At 46.5% G+C, this 14,640-nt stretch overlaps 2 protein-coding genes across 2 annotated transcripts; both read right to left on the bottom strand.

Moving 5' to 3' along the window:
* Positions 1-206: 206 nt before the first annotated feature.
* LOC123411382 (U-box domain-containing protein 33-like) lies at positions 207-3,981 on the bottom strand. Its single transcript, XM_045104322.1, has 8 exons — positions 3,666-3,981; positions 3,282-3,403; positions 3,059-3,180; positions 2,798-2,911; positions 2,261-2,642; positions 1,735-2,151; positions 897-1,625; positions 207-561 (listed from the first exon to the last, which is right to left on the bottom strand). The coding sequence occupies exons 1-8, from the start codon at positions 3,904-3,906 to the stop codon at positions 343-345; spliced, it is 2,346 nt and encodes a 781-aa protein (XP_044960257.1). The 5' UTR covers positions 3,907-3,981; the 3' UTR covers positions 207-342.
* Positions 3,982-7,688: 3,707 nt separating this feature from the next.
* LOC123438214 (translocase of chloroplast 101, chloroplastic-like) lies at positions 7,689-11,397 on the bottom strand. Its single transcript, XM_045115761.1, is given in 3 exon segments — positions 7,689-10,051; positions 10,054-11,100; positions 11,202-11,397. Coding segments are annotated over 2 exon segments (3,210 nt in total). The 5' UTR covers positions 11,066-11,100; positions 11,202-11,397; the 3' UTR covers positions 7,689-7,853.
* Between the last annotated feature and the right edge of the window lie 3,243 nt (positions 11,398-14,640).

Here is a 14,640-nt window from a genome sequence, read left to right as displayed (position 1 = left end):
CATTCGGGATTGGGGTGTTTACGGGTGACTTGGAGGGCTAGAGAGAAATCATGATGGTTTAGTTTAGAATTCGGAGGCGTTAGCTCGAATTTAGGATGTGGAGGGTATATTTCATAGGTTTAGCATTTTTACAATTGATGATAATCATATGCATCCCTCGATGCAGAGGCCGGGGTGAGGCCTCCTTTTCTAAAAAAAAACTAGTGTCCGGAAACATGCAAAGTAGATTGCATTTTGGAACTCACAAACCCTAAAACAACATACTACTAATATATACCCCAAATGCGGTGCTGACTTCTAAACAAGGGCACATAACGATTAACTCCTGATGTGAAGAATGCATCAAGTTGACCGGTCTGATCCCGGTGGCAACTGTTGTTGATGTTGTTGCATATAATCTTGTATGACGGAACGAAGAGCATAGCTCGGGGTGACGTGACGGTGCACAAGAGGCAGCTTGGTCATGGGGGACGTCTCGTGCCCGCTGTCGAGCCACCCCTTGATCGCCTCCGCCTCGTAGGTGTAGCCGTCTGCCGCTGTGTGAGGGTTCCTCATAACCTCCTGCAATTTTGTACCAATCAAATGAGGCATCAATGGAGTGTGTGTGAGTGTATGTGAGTGTTTGTGTTTGTATGGAGCTTCTCAATTAAAAAGATTGCAAGTAGAACTGATCACCCACTCGTAAATGTCAAGGTTCTTTCCCACATGTAGCACAAATTATTCAAATTATATTCTATGGAATTCAAGTAAAATTGGTCATATTCAAGCAAACATTGCCTAAACCTGTATTTTGTGGTGGTCACTACACCAAGCACAAAACCAAACTTGACATGACAAATATAAGTAATGTAAAAAAGATCATACACTCTTTAAAAGGGGGCAACTCAAGAGTATACCTGAGAAATTGGGCAGATGAAACAGGACGGCATGTGGCTCTCACCGAAGGAACGCACAAGAGACTCTGGTGCGGCTGGCATGGAAGCCGCCTTTGCCAGGGGCTCGACCACCCTCCACACCTGGCTCATCCGCGCGGGGCGCCTCCTGCTGCTGAGCTCGGCGCACTGCAGGCCGAGCAGCATGAGCTTCTCGGCCTGCGGGAACGGCCACTCGCCGGCCGACCGGTCGACGAGCGCCTCCATCTCGCCCTTCTCCAGCGCCTCCTCCACCTTACTCGCGATGCCCAGCGCCGGGTGCCCCGTGACCAGCCGGAGCACGACCACGCCGAAGGAGTACACGTCGGAGCCCGGCGTCAGCTCCCCGCTGATCAGGAGCTCCGGGTCCGTGTACGGCGAGCTGCCCGGGTTGGTCATGGTCGGGAGGCTGGAGGCGCCGTAGTCGCCGAGCTTGCTGACCAGGTTGGCGTCCAGGAGGATGTTGGACGGGCTGAGGTCGCCGTGGGTGACCGGCCGTGGCTCGCACGAGTGGAGGAAGACGAGCGCGGAGCACACCTCGCCGATGATCCGCGTGCGGGCCTGCCATGCCAGCGGCGGCGTGTGGTCTCGACGTGCCAGGCGGTCTTCCAGGCTCCCGTTTGGCAGGAACTCGAACACCAGAGCCGATGCCTCCGGGCAACAGCCCATCAGAGTCACCAGGTTTGGATGCCTCACTCTGCTTACAACACCAACCTGCACCAGTAAAACATCGAGCGGTTCAGAAAAATTTAACCTTGGCTCTCAAGGATCGAAACAAATGCAGAGGCAAGTACACTTGGGGGTGCTATTCTCTTTAATTTACCTCTTGCTGGAACTGCGACGAGCTGTGAGAGTGGAGCATCTTAATCGCCACCGTGGTGTTGCGCAGCACCCCTCTGTACACACCTTCGCCAACCTTGGTGGCCTCGCTGAAGTTCCTCGTCGCCTGCCGCAGCTCCGACAGGGAGAACTCACTGCACCATGCAAAATCCAAGCCTGGCCCCATGGTGCGCGTCTCCTCCGAGAGCTTGAGCTGCGAGTCGAGGAGGGATGTCCGCTCCTTGAGATCAACGACTCGCTGCTCCAGTTCCGCCTTGGCTTGATTCGCTTCGGAGAGATTACGGACCGCGTCGTCGCGTTCACGTTTCAGTGCCTCCACCTCTTCCATGGACAGTGGTATGTCCTCTTTTGCCTTGGCTATGTCCTCCTCCTGCTTGGGCACATCCTCAGTTTTCTTGGGCTGTAATCAATCAGTCATTACATTACATCGCTGTGTCAAAAACAAATGCACCTGAATCTGTCCGTGCTAGTGCTGGTTAAGGCGCAGGGTCAGTTAAAAAGCAAACAACCTGATCATCGTGGCACGGTGCAGTTTTCTCATGGATGGTGAAGACGTCATCTATCGGCAGTTCGAAGGAGCTGGAAGAATCGCTCGACGCCTCCTCGCGGCACGAGCTCGGGACGCTCTCTGTTGGGACGCTGTCCCAGGAGCCCACGGAGACGTGCTCCATGCTGAGGATTCTGAGAGTTCTTCGTATGGCTGACCGGCAAGGCAGCCATAAGGGCGCCACTTTCTCGGACATGGACCTCTGGATCAAGCCGTCGACTGCATTGTTGCTGCTTGCGTACCGGTTTCGACGCGCGGCTACGATAGACGAAGCTGGTATCGGGCTTCGACGTGCGGGTACAACAGCCGGAGTTAGTATCGGGCTTCTGAGAGCACCATCCTCGCTGTGCAGGGTTTAAACAAAAGATGGTTTTAATTGATGGGTCAAAAGTCATGAACCTGAAGGCTTCAGAGGTCACAACCTCATAAATCACAATTCGAAAAGAACCTCATAAATCATGAATTTAGTCGAGCTGATTTAACTGAAGAGATCAAGTACCTGATGCTTATGAGATGCTCCCTGCATACAAACCAAATCTTGCATGAAGGATGAGCCCGCCCCATGACATCAAGTGCCGTCTTGGACCTAGGCACCAACATCCTCCTGGGATTTCTGTTATGTATTTGAAACGTGCATTAATTTCTGATGCAATCAACAGATAGACGAAACATCTGAAAAATATGTGCTCCATGGCCGCATATATATATATATATATATATATATATATATATATATATATATATATATAGGAGTATGTACCTAGGGAAGTGCTTGTCAGCGGCTGCTCCCATGACGAGCTTGCTCGCGCCGTGCAGCGAAACGAGCTCCATGATCCCCTTCACGACATCTTCGCTCTCGATAAAAAGCTTCTGACACTTGATCTGACAAGAAAATATGATTTAGTTTGGTAGTCCTCGCTTTCCTGCAGATTAATTCTGGAACCTGGAAGGCTGGGGAATGAAGATGACTTGGTGGCTTCCACCTTCATTTTGGAGCACTGGCGGATGTACTCGTCCAAGTGCTTGTCCGCCTTGACTCTTTCGCGATTCCTGTACGAGCGGACCAGCTCTGAACTCAACTTGCTTGCGTGGAACTTGCTTCCCACTGTAAGGAGCAAATCCATTAGACACCAGATGAGATTAGCAGTGAACAGCTATAACTGTGATTTGATCAGATACAAAATACGTAATCAACAAAACAAACACAAGATTGCAGGTGGGCATTTCGGTCCGACTTATGATGATAACGAACAGATCCTTCCCCCTCTTTTCTTGATAATATACATATATACCATAAGATTGGCTAAGAAAACCTCAAACCCGATTAGAGTTAAGAACGGATCTCAGAAGTCGGCGCCGGTACGTACTCACTGGGATCATCTTGGCCGGCACATGGACGTGGGCGACCACCACCTCAACGTCGGCGGCCGTCGGGGCCACGTCGGGGAGATTGCGGAGCGCCCAAGCGAGCGTGAGCTGCCCGTTCTTGTGCTGCTCCGGCACGGCCACAAACACCTTGACGGTCTCCTCCACGCCGCCGGCCTCCTCCTCCTCGGTCGCGGCCGCCGTGTCGCTCCGCGCGCTAGCCGTCTCCCACACCGGCTCCATGGACGATGACGGTAGAATGGCACTCGTTCCTCATAGGCTGGGACGAGAGCCGCCGGGCAGATCCCTAGTAACAGTAAAGCCTATATACAGGCAAGATAGATGGATATACACGCGCGCGCGCGGGGGGGTAGGTTGCGCAACCAGAAAGCGGTCTTAGTTTTTTTCTTTTCTTTGAGAAGTTATCCGTGTAACAAGAGAATAAATCTAAAACAACTCGTGGCTGTAAATTTATCACGCACACGCGGGGCAAAACTGCTCGGTGAAGAGCGGGTACCAGTTTCCAAACATGCAACGTGTACCCTTCGTTTTCATAGTGCAAATAAAAAGCGCTTGGCCGCCCGCGCGTACGTGGCGCAACCAGAAAGCGATGTTAGTTTTTTTTCTTTAAGAAAAAAAGCAATGTCGTTATCCGCGTAACAAAGAGGATAAATCTAAAACAATCCATGGTTGTACACTCGTCGTGCACGCGCGAGGCAAAGCCGCTCGCTGAAGAGCGGGTATCAGTTTTCAAACTTGCAACGTATATCCTCCGTTTTTACTGTGCAAAGAAAGAGCGCTCAGCCGCCCACGCGTACGTTGCGCAACCGAAAAGCATTGTTAGTTTTTTAGAAGAAAACCGTTGTCGTTATCCGCGTAACAAAAGGATAAATCTAAAATAATCCGGGGCTCCAGTTCCTGCCGTCCGCGCGTACGTTGCGCAACCGGAAAGCGATGTTAGTTTTCTTTAGAAGAAAAGTGTTGTCGTTATCTGCGTAACAAGAGGATAAATCTAAAACAGCCCGCGGTTGTATACTCGTCGCGCACGCGCGGGGCAAAGCTGCTCGGTGAAAAGCGGGTTCCAGTTCCCGAACTTGCAACGTGTACCCTCCGTTTTCACAGTGCAAAGAAAGAGCACTCGGCCGCCCACGCGTATGTTGCGTAACCGGAAAGTGATGTTAGTTTTTTTTCTTTGAGAAGAAAAGTGTTGTCGTTATCTGCATAACAAGAGGATAAATCTAAAACAACCCAGAGATGTATACTCGTAACGCACACGCGGGGCAAAGCCGCTCGCTGAAGAGCGGGTACCCCCAAACTTGCAATGTGTACCCTCCATTTTCACAGTGCAAAGAAAGAGCGCTCGGCCGACCGCGCGTACGTTGCGCAATCGGAAAGCGTTGTTAGTTTTTTTCTTTGAGAAAAAAAAAACCCTATTGTTATCCACGTAATAAGAGGATAAATCTAAAACAACCCGTGGTTGTACACTCGTCGCCCACGCGCGGGGCAAAGCCGCTCGTTGAAGAGCGGGTACCAGTTCCCAAACTTGCAACTTGCACCCTCCATTTTCACAGCGCAAAGAAAGAGCGATCGGCCACCCGCGCGTACGTTGCGCAACCGAAAAGCGTTGTCAGTTTTTTTTTCCTTAAGAGGAAAAGCATTGTCGTTATCTGCGTAACAAGAGGATAAATCTAAAATAACCCGCGATTGTATACTTGTCGCACACGCGCGGGACAAAGCTGCTCGCTGAAGAGCGGGTACCAGTTCCCAAACTTGCAACGTGTACCCTCCGTTTTCACAGTGCGAAGAAAGAGCACTCGGCTGCCCGCTCGTACGTTGCGCAACCGGAAAGCGCTGTTAGTTTTTTTTCTTTGAGAAGAAAAGCGATGCCGTTATCCGTGTAACAAGAAGATAAATCTAAAACAACCCGCGTCTGTACACTCATCGCGCACGCGCGGGGCAAAGCCGCTCACTGAAGAGCGGGTACCAGTTTCCAAACTTGCAATGTGTATCCTCCGTTTTCACAGTGCAAAGAAAGAGCGCTCGGCCGCCCACTGCCGCTAGGCGCTCACAACATGTTCGACAAAATGCTTGCAAGGTATGTATTCCTTCAACTTCACATTTTTTAGATGAATTTCGTGCATGTTTTTTGTAGTTTTTATAGACTAGTTTAGATTTAATATTGTAGATGAGTTCTTCTGAAGAAGAAATTGATATTGAAGAGGAGGAGGATCTTGCAATGATCCTAGCTATGCACATCAATAGAAACCGAAGCACGGTGGTTCGGCAGAAAATTTGGAGGGATAATATTGATGCCGACAACAGATTAATGAGGCACTATTTTGTGGGTAATCCCGTGTATCCCGATTCGTACTTCCGGCGCTGGTTTAGGATGAGCACCGAGTTGTTCAGGCGCATTGCAGAGAAAGTGGTGAGTCATGATCGGTTTTTTCAGCAACGGAGGGATGCCGCCGGAGTACTCGGGCATAACACCTTTTAAAAGGTGACAGTCGCTTTGTGTATGTTGGCATACAGTATTTTGGCTGATCTAGTTGACGACTACTTGGCCGTGGGTGAGAGTCAGGCCGTCATGTGTGTCAAGCGCTTCGCAGTCGGAATTATGCAAGTGTTTGGCCTGGAGTATTTGAGATCTCTCAATGTTGAAGACGTCGCAAGGCTATTGGAGATGAACAAAGCTCGTGGGTTCCCAGATATGCTTGGCTCAATAGATTGCATGCATTGGAATTGGAAGAATTGTCCTAAGGCATGTCATGGACAATCCACTGCCAAAAAAGGGTTCCACTATAATCCTTAAAGCGGTGGTCGATCAAGAGACTTGGATTTGGTATGCTTTTTTTTGAATGCCTGGATCTTTGAATAATATTAACGTTGTTAATCAGTCACCACTCATGAATAAGATTGCAAATGGTGAACTACCACCGATGCAGTTTGTAGCAAATTGTCATACATACAACTATGGCTACTATCTTGCAGATGGCATTTACCCAAAGTGGCAAACATTTGTCAAGCCGTTGAAAAAATCGGAAGGTAAGAAAAAATTAGATTTGCAGAATGCTCATGCGGCGGCTCGGAAAGATGTGGAGAGAGCTTTTGGGATTTTGCAAGTCCAATTTTCTATTGTGAGATGACCGGCTAAATTTTGGGATCAAAAGATGCTTTGGTACATCATGCATGCTTGTGTGATCATGCATAACATGATCATTGAAAATGAGTATGGCCAAGATTTAGACTATTTTCGGTATGAGCTTTTGGGACATCCTGTGCCAGTGCGCCGTTAGGCTATGAGGATGGCCCGATTTGTTGCCTGCTACCATGCCATTCGACGTGCCGAAAGGCATGATGATCTTCAGAAGGATCTAACCAAGGAGTGATGGACATGGAATGGCCAACAAAATGAATGTTGATTTGTATGTTCGATGTTGTGATGTTGAACTATTTGTTTTTGTTTGATCTTAAAACTCGTTGTTTTTATGTTTGATGTTGTACGTTTCATGCCGTCGAATTAAATAAACTACACTATGTCTTTTTTTTATGTTTGAAATATTCATATTGTTTTGATGAAAATGATCAAGATGCAAGCTTCGAAAGCTCCAGCGTGTCCGCTGAAGCGGCTCGCGCATGCTAAATTTTGGTGTGGCCGTTCGAGCCGACGCACTCCGACACGTTAATTTTTTTTATTTTGACGTTGCATAACAATTTTAGCACGTGCGGCGACGCCCATTGTAGATGCTCTTACAGTGTGCTTAGCCGTGGAAGTTTGGCAACTAAAATTAGGTAGGTGTGGTTGTAGATGCTCTCACAAGTTCATATAGTACAAACTCGTAACAGTTTTTTTTTTCCTTTTTCGAGGAACAGGTCAAGTTCTTTATCATATCCTGATTCTACCACCTGATATACAAACTCGCCACGTTTGATTTACCGTTCCAAGTTCAGATGCGAGAAGCTGTATATCAAAAAAAAAAAAAAAAAGCAGCACCAGCAGGTTGCCAACGAACATCAGACACGGATGCACGGCAAAATTCAGCTTCACCAGAGAGAGCTCAGGAAAGCAACATTCTTTTTTCTTACAAAGCTGGCAAAGATTGGAAAAAACAGAAGTGACAAAACAAATGTATGGTCCCATTTTATGCTTGCATCAACCCTAAGGATCATCTTCCAGGCCTATACAGACACTAGGCAGATTCATAGTAGCTGTCCAGCAACTTCCTGATGTTCTTGTATATCGGCACCAGAGCGAGGAGCGCGATCTGCAGATGCTCGGAGCTGTTCAGGCGGATGCCGACCTGCCCAGTCCCCTTGTTGCTCACGTTCAGACTGGCAATCAGGTTGCTAGATCTTCCTGCAGGGATCTGAGACTGGGCATTGCACCCGATGGCGAGATCCCCGTGCCAGTCCACGACAGAGATCGCGAGAGTGGAAAGCATGCGTCCAATCGGGTAGTCTTTGTCCCTCAATGTCGCTTCCAGACGTCCGCCATACGCGGCGTCTCCTTTCCCACTCATAGCGCCACCGCTTACTAGAAGCCTCAGCTGCTTGTTCACTATCAGTCTGTCCTCGATCTTCACACCCGCTGATACGGTTTCTCCAAGGAGCGTCGCAGATATCCCAGCAGCTGTGTTATTGCGCCTGAAGTTCTTGAATCTCGACTCGCCACGAATTGTGTATGCCATGTCCTTACCAACAGACTGCAAATCAAGCCCGACTGAAGAAGTTTTACCCTCGCCGTGCTTAACAGAACTTGCAACCTCCATTTGGAGGGAGCTGTCCTTCTTGTCCTTTGTTAGCTGGCCAGACACAGACAGAGGCACTTTACCTTTGACAGCGAATAATCTTTCAACGTTTAGACCTTCATAGCCAACATCATGATCCCATCCCTGGGTCTCCAGCACAGGCCTCACAAGCCATTCACTTGGTGTATCCAGAAAACGGTAGCGATGGCTAGGATAGTCAGAATCAAAAGTCGAGGGCAATACCATGTCAGGCATAGGCACTGCAACATTGGTCGGAGTACTGCCATCGTCATCAACATTGCTGTTACCGAAATCATCTTCTCTGGCCCTGGCTTCTGCTGCCATCCTCTTCATCATTTTACGACGCATACGTTCCTCTTTCAGCTGTTTTTTGTAGAATAACTTCTCTCTGTAGTCTAGTTCCTCAAGATATGCCTTCCTCTGCGCATGGTTGAGTTTTGAAAGTTGAGCCTTAGTGAGGCGCTTGAAAGGAGGCAGGTCATCATAGTCTGAACCATCATCTGAACCACAATCATCTGCCAAATCATCTTCAAGATCATCATCGTCACCAAACTGCTCCTCGGGCAACTTCAGCGGAGCTCGAGACTGAAGAAGTGAGGAGAGGAGGAAAGGAAGTGGAGCAACCCTCGTGCTAGAAGTTTTACCAGCGGGGCTATCCTGCAACTTGAGAAACGAATTAGCCTCTGCTAGAACCTTTGACGCAAAGCAGAGCAACAACAACTGTGGCTTCCAGACTTGTCCATTTGGCAACACTCTCTGGCCTGACCTGTTTGTCCTGCAAGCTGAGTGGTTTTCCACTAGGGCGACTGGATTCATAAGACGAACATCAGCAGCCGCCTGCCTTATAGCTTGCTGGACTACATGGGACCTCTGGGTGACAAACATCTCATAACTCAGAGGAATTCCATTTGGTCCATCTGGTGGTGCAGATGCAGCATGAGTTAACACTACTATAGCATTGAACCAGACCGAGGCTCCAAAAACTTTGCTAATGGTCTGCAACAGAGGGACATCACCATAGTCCCTGCTCTGCAGATCCAGTCGGTCAAAATAAAGAACAATATCAGGAGGGTTTTTGCTCACTATTTTCTTCACAGAATTGAGAACTTTCTGGTTGTAGTGCTGGTCTGCAGATGAGGATGAAAGGCCAGGTGTATCAATCACTTTTACTTCGATTCCCTCAACCATACCAACTACTTCTTGAACTTTTCTGGTGCTGGATTCAAAAGCATCAGTCTCTAGCTTCACATCATCGAAAATTGAATTTATAGTAGCACTCTTGCCAACCCCGGTTTTACCAAGAACCAATATAGTGCAGGACATATCAAGGGGCTCATTTCCAGCAGCTTCAAGCCGTTCTGCCATCTCTTGTGCTCGATCAAAGTTAAAAACACCACGGCCGTTTCTTCTAATCTGTTCTGCCAGCCCGAGCCGGTAAAGAACCTGCGAGACCACCATATTTTGAGGCGTTTGCCCAAACCTGTTAGCAAGACGCAAAAACTTAACCCGGATCATCTGGAGCTTCTCCCGGATTTCATCATTCTCATCTCCATCGTCCCCAGCAGATTCAGTATCCTGCCGAGCATCCCTGTCCACAGCGACTGGACCATTAGCACGTGAACAGGTCGGGCAGGAGGCAACAAGGAAGACGATGATCCAAGGCCAGCAGGACGAGACGGCAAAGAGGGGCCATTAGCCTGACCTGCTGTAGCATTAGAGGATCGTGCAGGAGCAGAGCTAGCCTTAATCTCATCATCAGAGGAGTTTGCATCATCCAATTCCTCGACCATCACATCAGGCTCGCCTCCAGATTTTGTAGGGACCTCAAGCTTGCTATCACGGGCAGCAGTATCTCCCTTGCTATATTCTGGCTGCTGTTTGCTCTGCCCAACCAACCTAGCTTCTTGAACATGTTCAGGTTCACTAGAGTTCATGTCAGGATTGCTGTCACAGGCAGGAACATCTTCACTGCCCTTCTCAGGTTCCTCATCGAGATGTTCAGCCAAAACAGCATCTGTCACACACTGCCTGATAGCTTCCAACATGGCTTGCTCCTCTAAGCGCTCCCGATGCTCATCGTGTGCATCCTCCTCAACAACAATCTCGGCAGGCCTATCATCCTCAATTGCCTCGCATTCAGCAGCGACAGATTCTCCAGTCACCGAAGCCTCTGCATTCTCAAAAAACTCCTCGCTCTGATCTGAACCAGCCAGCTCCTGCTGCTCTACCTCCACAAACAGATCAGCATCCTCATCCGATTCTGCTGAGGGTGGCGGTCCGTTTCCCTGCGCTGCTCCGTTCCTAGCATCCTGTTGATCATAGCCTGCCGATGGATCCATGGTCGTCTCATTCCAGGCCACATCAGATACCACCTCGTCGCCACCGGCGTCCCTTTGTCTGACCTCCACAACCTCACCGCCGCCACCCTCCTGCGCCTGCACAACCCCCTCGGCCGCGTCCCCTTCTCTGGCATCCAAGATCTCGCCGCTGCCACCCACCTTCGCGGCGGCCGCATCGGGCGCCGGTTCGGCACCGACCTGCGCGCCCCCCACTTCCTCCTCGGCGGCTCCGCCCGGGCTTCCTTGATCCTCCGTCTCCAATAGGCGCTTCTCGCCCACGGCACTGTCGTCCATCGCGAGCCCCGACGCGCCCGGACCGCAACCCTAGCCTGCCACCAACAGAGACGGGACGGATCAAACAACAGCGACGGGAGGAGGAAAAAAACGAGCGAACGAAGATGGACGAGAATAAACTTGGAAAAAGCGGCACCTTTGTGGTTGGGTTAAGCAGGTTTGGCGCGCCCGCCGATGGCCTCCGGTCCACCAACCTCGTCGACGGCGGTAAGGACGGCGGCGTGGGAGATCGGAATTCGGGACAAGTTGGGTGTTGGCCCGCGCGGCACGGTGAGAGGAAGAGAGAAGGTGGTCAGGTCCCTCTAGGCTTGCGCCGCTTTGGGGGCTGAACTGAGAACCCTGAGTCCCTGATGACAATTATTAGTAAAAAAAAAAGACGTGTGTAACGGGAAAAAACACACATATCCTAACCCAATAATAACCATAACTCAAGATTTCAATATGTCTTGTCAAGGCGTCTTTCTATCGGCATTAGATTAAAAATCTTCTTCTTCTTTCATGTGAGATTTTGTCGAGGCTTGCATGCATAGTTATTGACAGTTTATTTGTCTTCACTGGCTTTGCTGAGGCGTTCATTTGCAATGTTGATCGTTGTCGGCAAAAAAATAACACATCATGCGCTATTGATTAATCTTGCACTCTAAATAGCATTTTAAAAAATCGATAGCATGTAAAATAACATCATATTCAGACTCTACATATTTTTTTAATCAGATTTCATATATAACATCTTAAAATTTTAAAAGATATGAATATTTTAAGAAGAGTACTATTTGATCTAGATAGACCGCGAATTAATTATCTAAAAGGATAGGGCTTTTCTGCTAAAACGTAAAAAAAGATTTATTTTCTCACTTAAAGATGTACTGCGAGTTTATTAGCAGAAAAAGGAGGGGGTTTCTATAAAATGAGAAAAAACGATTCGTTTTCTATGTATTATAAGATGGGCCACGGGTTAATTTCTGGAAAACGAAGAGGGTTTTCTACAAAATTGTATGACTCGTGGGTAGAAGCATTAGCCTTTCTGTTAGGTAAAGATTAGTGTGCACGTTCAACACATGTTTCAATCAAAACAAGTGAAAATCACCGTGCATAAAATTTTAAATTCATATTATAGGATGAAACCCCTCCTCTCTAGAGAAAAGGAGATTGACAAACCCATCAATTATCTTTCAAGGATGCCATGTGAACTTCAAGCAAACCAAAAAGTAATCACAATTGTATAATAAATGTCACAGAATTCTCCATAAAGAATACGGGCCATAGCCTATTTAGTTTGTTGTAAAGCCAAAATGCAATCGAATATCTAATGAAGATTTCAGAATCTATTTCTTAGGTGAACGTGAAAGGAACATATAAATATTGTCCAAGTAAACATGGTGGAGTGCATATTTGGAACAAAGATACACGGAAAATTGTAACGTTGGAAACCATTTATTCTTGGATTTGGGCTGCTTCTTATCTTGAGAACTTGAATTGTTGGGGTCGACGACGACGGTAAGGCCATCCGTGGGAGACTTACAGCAGGCACCACCCGTGGGAGAGACACAATTGGAAGAATCTTGCCTAAAAAAAGTTGGAAGAATCTGCGAGGACAATTATGCCCCATTCTCACCTCCTACCGCTTTTCCTGGAGTGGGACTTCGGTTAAGACACATTGTATCCATTTAACGTCTATAAGACAAAAACAACTCAGTAAAACATTAGCTTCATGATAACAAAATAAAAACAAGGAATTTAACAGTTTCTACATAGCATGCGTGGCATGCAAGCCACCCTTTCTATGAACTAAGTGTAGTTATGGTAAGATTAAACACGAACTAAATATCTCGCCAGGATATGAACATCTTAGTAGTCGTGAAAGACTACTATTCTGGAGTGGCAAACCGTACAACAAGGAAATTAGCCATGAGCAGATCAGGGGCTATATTTGTTTCACAAAGCTAACATGAAAGAAAAAAGAGTGTGCACAACATTTAGGATGACCAAAGCCACACAAAGACCTTCCTAGCTGAGACGAATATACCCTCAAAAAAATCATACTCAGCTAAATTATTAACAGATAAATAAGTTGGTTGAAATGAAGGAAATGCCTAATGGCATGCATCTTTTTGCTATTCGTGTACATATCCATTTGAAGGAACATGACATCAGTTTACTTCGGTAAAAAAGAAAATTTTACGCTCGTCATGTGTTTATAGGATCAAATTTCATCATGTGGGTAAACCACCAATGACATGAGTCATTTGCAGGCTTTCTGTTACGAAGAACACCATTAGTATGTCATCACAACATTGAAAAGCAAGCTATTATGATGGCTCATATGATAAATGCACAATTAGAAATTCCTGAAAATTCATCGCTTCTTCATCACGAACTATGCACATGAATTCATAATTATAGCATATAGACATAGCCAGAAAATACAAAAATGTTTGAGTACCATGCATCTAGCTATATGCCCTTAAGTTAAGAGTTATAATAATTTACAAATAAAAAGGGTAGCAGTTCAACAAGATGATGGACATTGAAATGTACTAATCCGAACCATTAATTGTAGAACGTAATTTGACAAGTATAGGGATTATTGACATGGACCAATTGGTATTTATTTTCGCATTTCATGAAGAAGCAAACACACACTTGTAAAAGGTGAATGTGGATATGAGCAGAAACGTAAGAATATGCTCAACAGTAACTCAATAGCAATATGGTGGATCTACTTGCCAAAAACAATCTGGAATATTGGTCATGGGTAAAGCAAATAAATTCAAAGTACTACCAAAATTCCATTGAGGTATGTGTTGGCATGGTGTTGTTGAAATGTTTGCATTCTTTTCCATTTAGAATAGCCTACAAACAATTATAAAATTATATAGGAAGGTATTCTAGATTACGAAAATATAACTCTTGGATAAAAAACCACGAATGCCGAAAACTTTAACAATTAAGAGGCCCAAGATTGTAGATAAACAAATGTATACCTTTTATGACCTCTTATTAAAAATGTGAATTTGAATCTTAAAGATTTGGATGACAAAGTCTAGCTTACTCACACTTATGAATTCATTCCATCCATCAACTGAATAGTGACTAGGGACAAAATTTATGTCAAGATTTGACAGGTGTGGAGTTGACAGTAAGGCGGGAAGACTATTGTTGCCTATAAATGTTCGTTTAGGCCAGATATGCACGAATAGGTTGACATAAGAACCTATTTATGAAAGTAAAAAATCTAGGCACGAACATATGTGAAAGTCCGTACAACAGGAAATGCACTCTTGTGCTTTAGACATGATCTGATGAACGAAGCAAAGATTCAAAGTCACGAGTTCATACCAAATGTGTTGAAAAAAAACTATTTGAGAGGAATGATTCGGCATATTTAATCGAATCCAGGTAAATTAAGAAGAGATATGTTGCTAAGCCTTGTAAAAAGATCTTACAACACTTGGAAAGGAATCAATTGTAGTAGCAGTTGCATAAGAGATGATGCATTGATCTCTTCGCAAGATTTCCTGCTTATTCACACTTAGGAAGAATATAGGAACAATGACTCTGAAGTGAGGTGGAGA

Source organism: Hordeum vulgare, chromosome 1H, assembly GCF_904849725.1.
Source record: "Hordeum vulgare subsp. vulgare chromosome 1H, MorexV3_pseudomolecules_assembly, whole genome shotgun sequence".
Taxonomy (NCBI): Eukaryota; Viridiplantae; Streptophyta; class Magnoliopsida; order Poales; family Poaceae; genus Hordeum; species Hordeum vulgare.
This window is presented reverse-complemented; position numbering and strand designations above follow the sequence as displayed.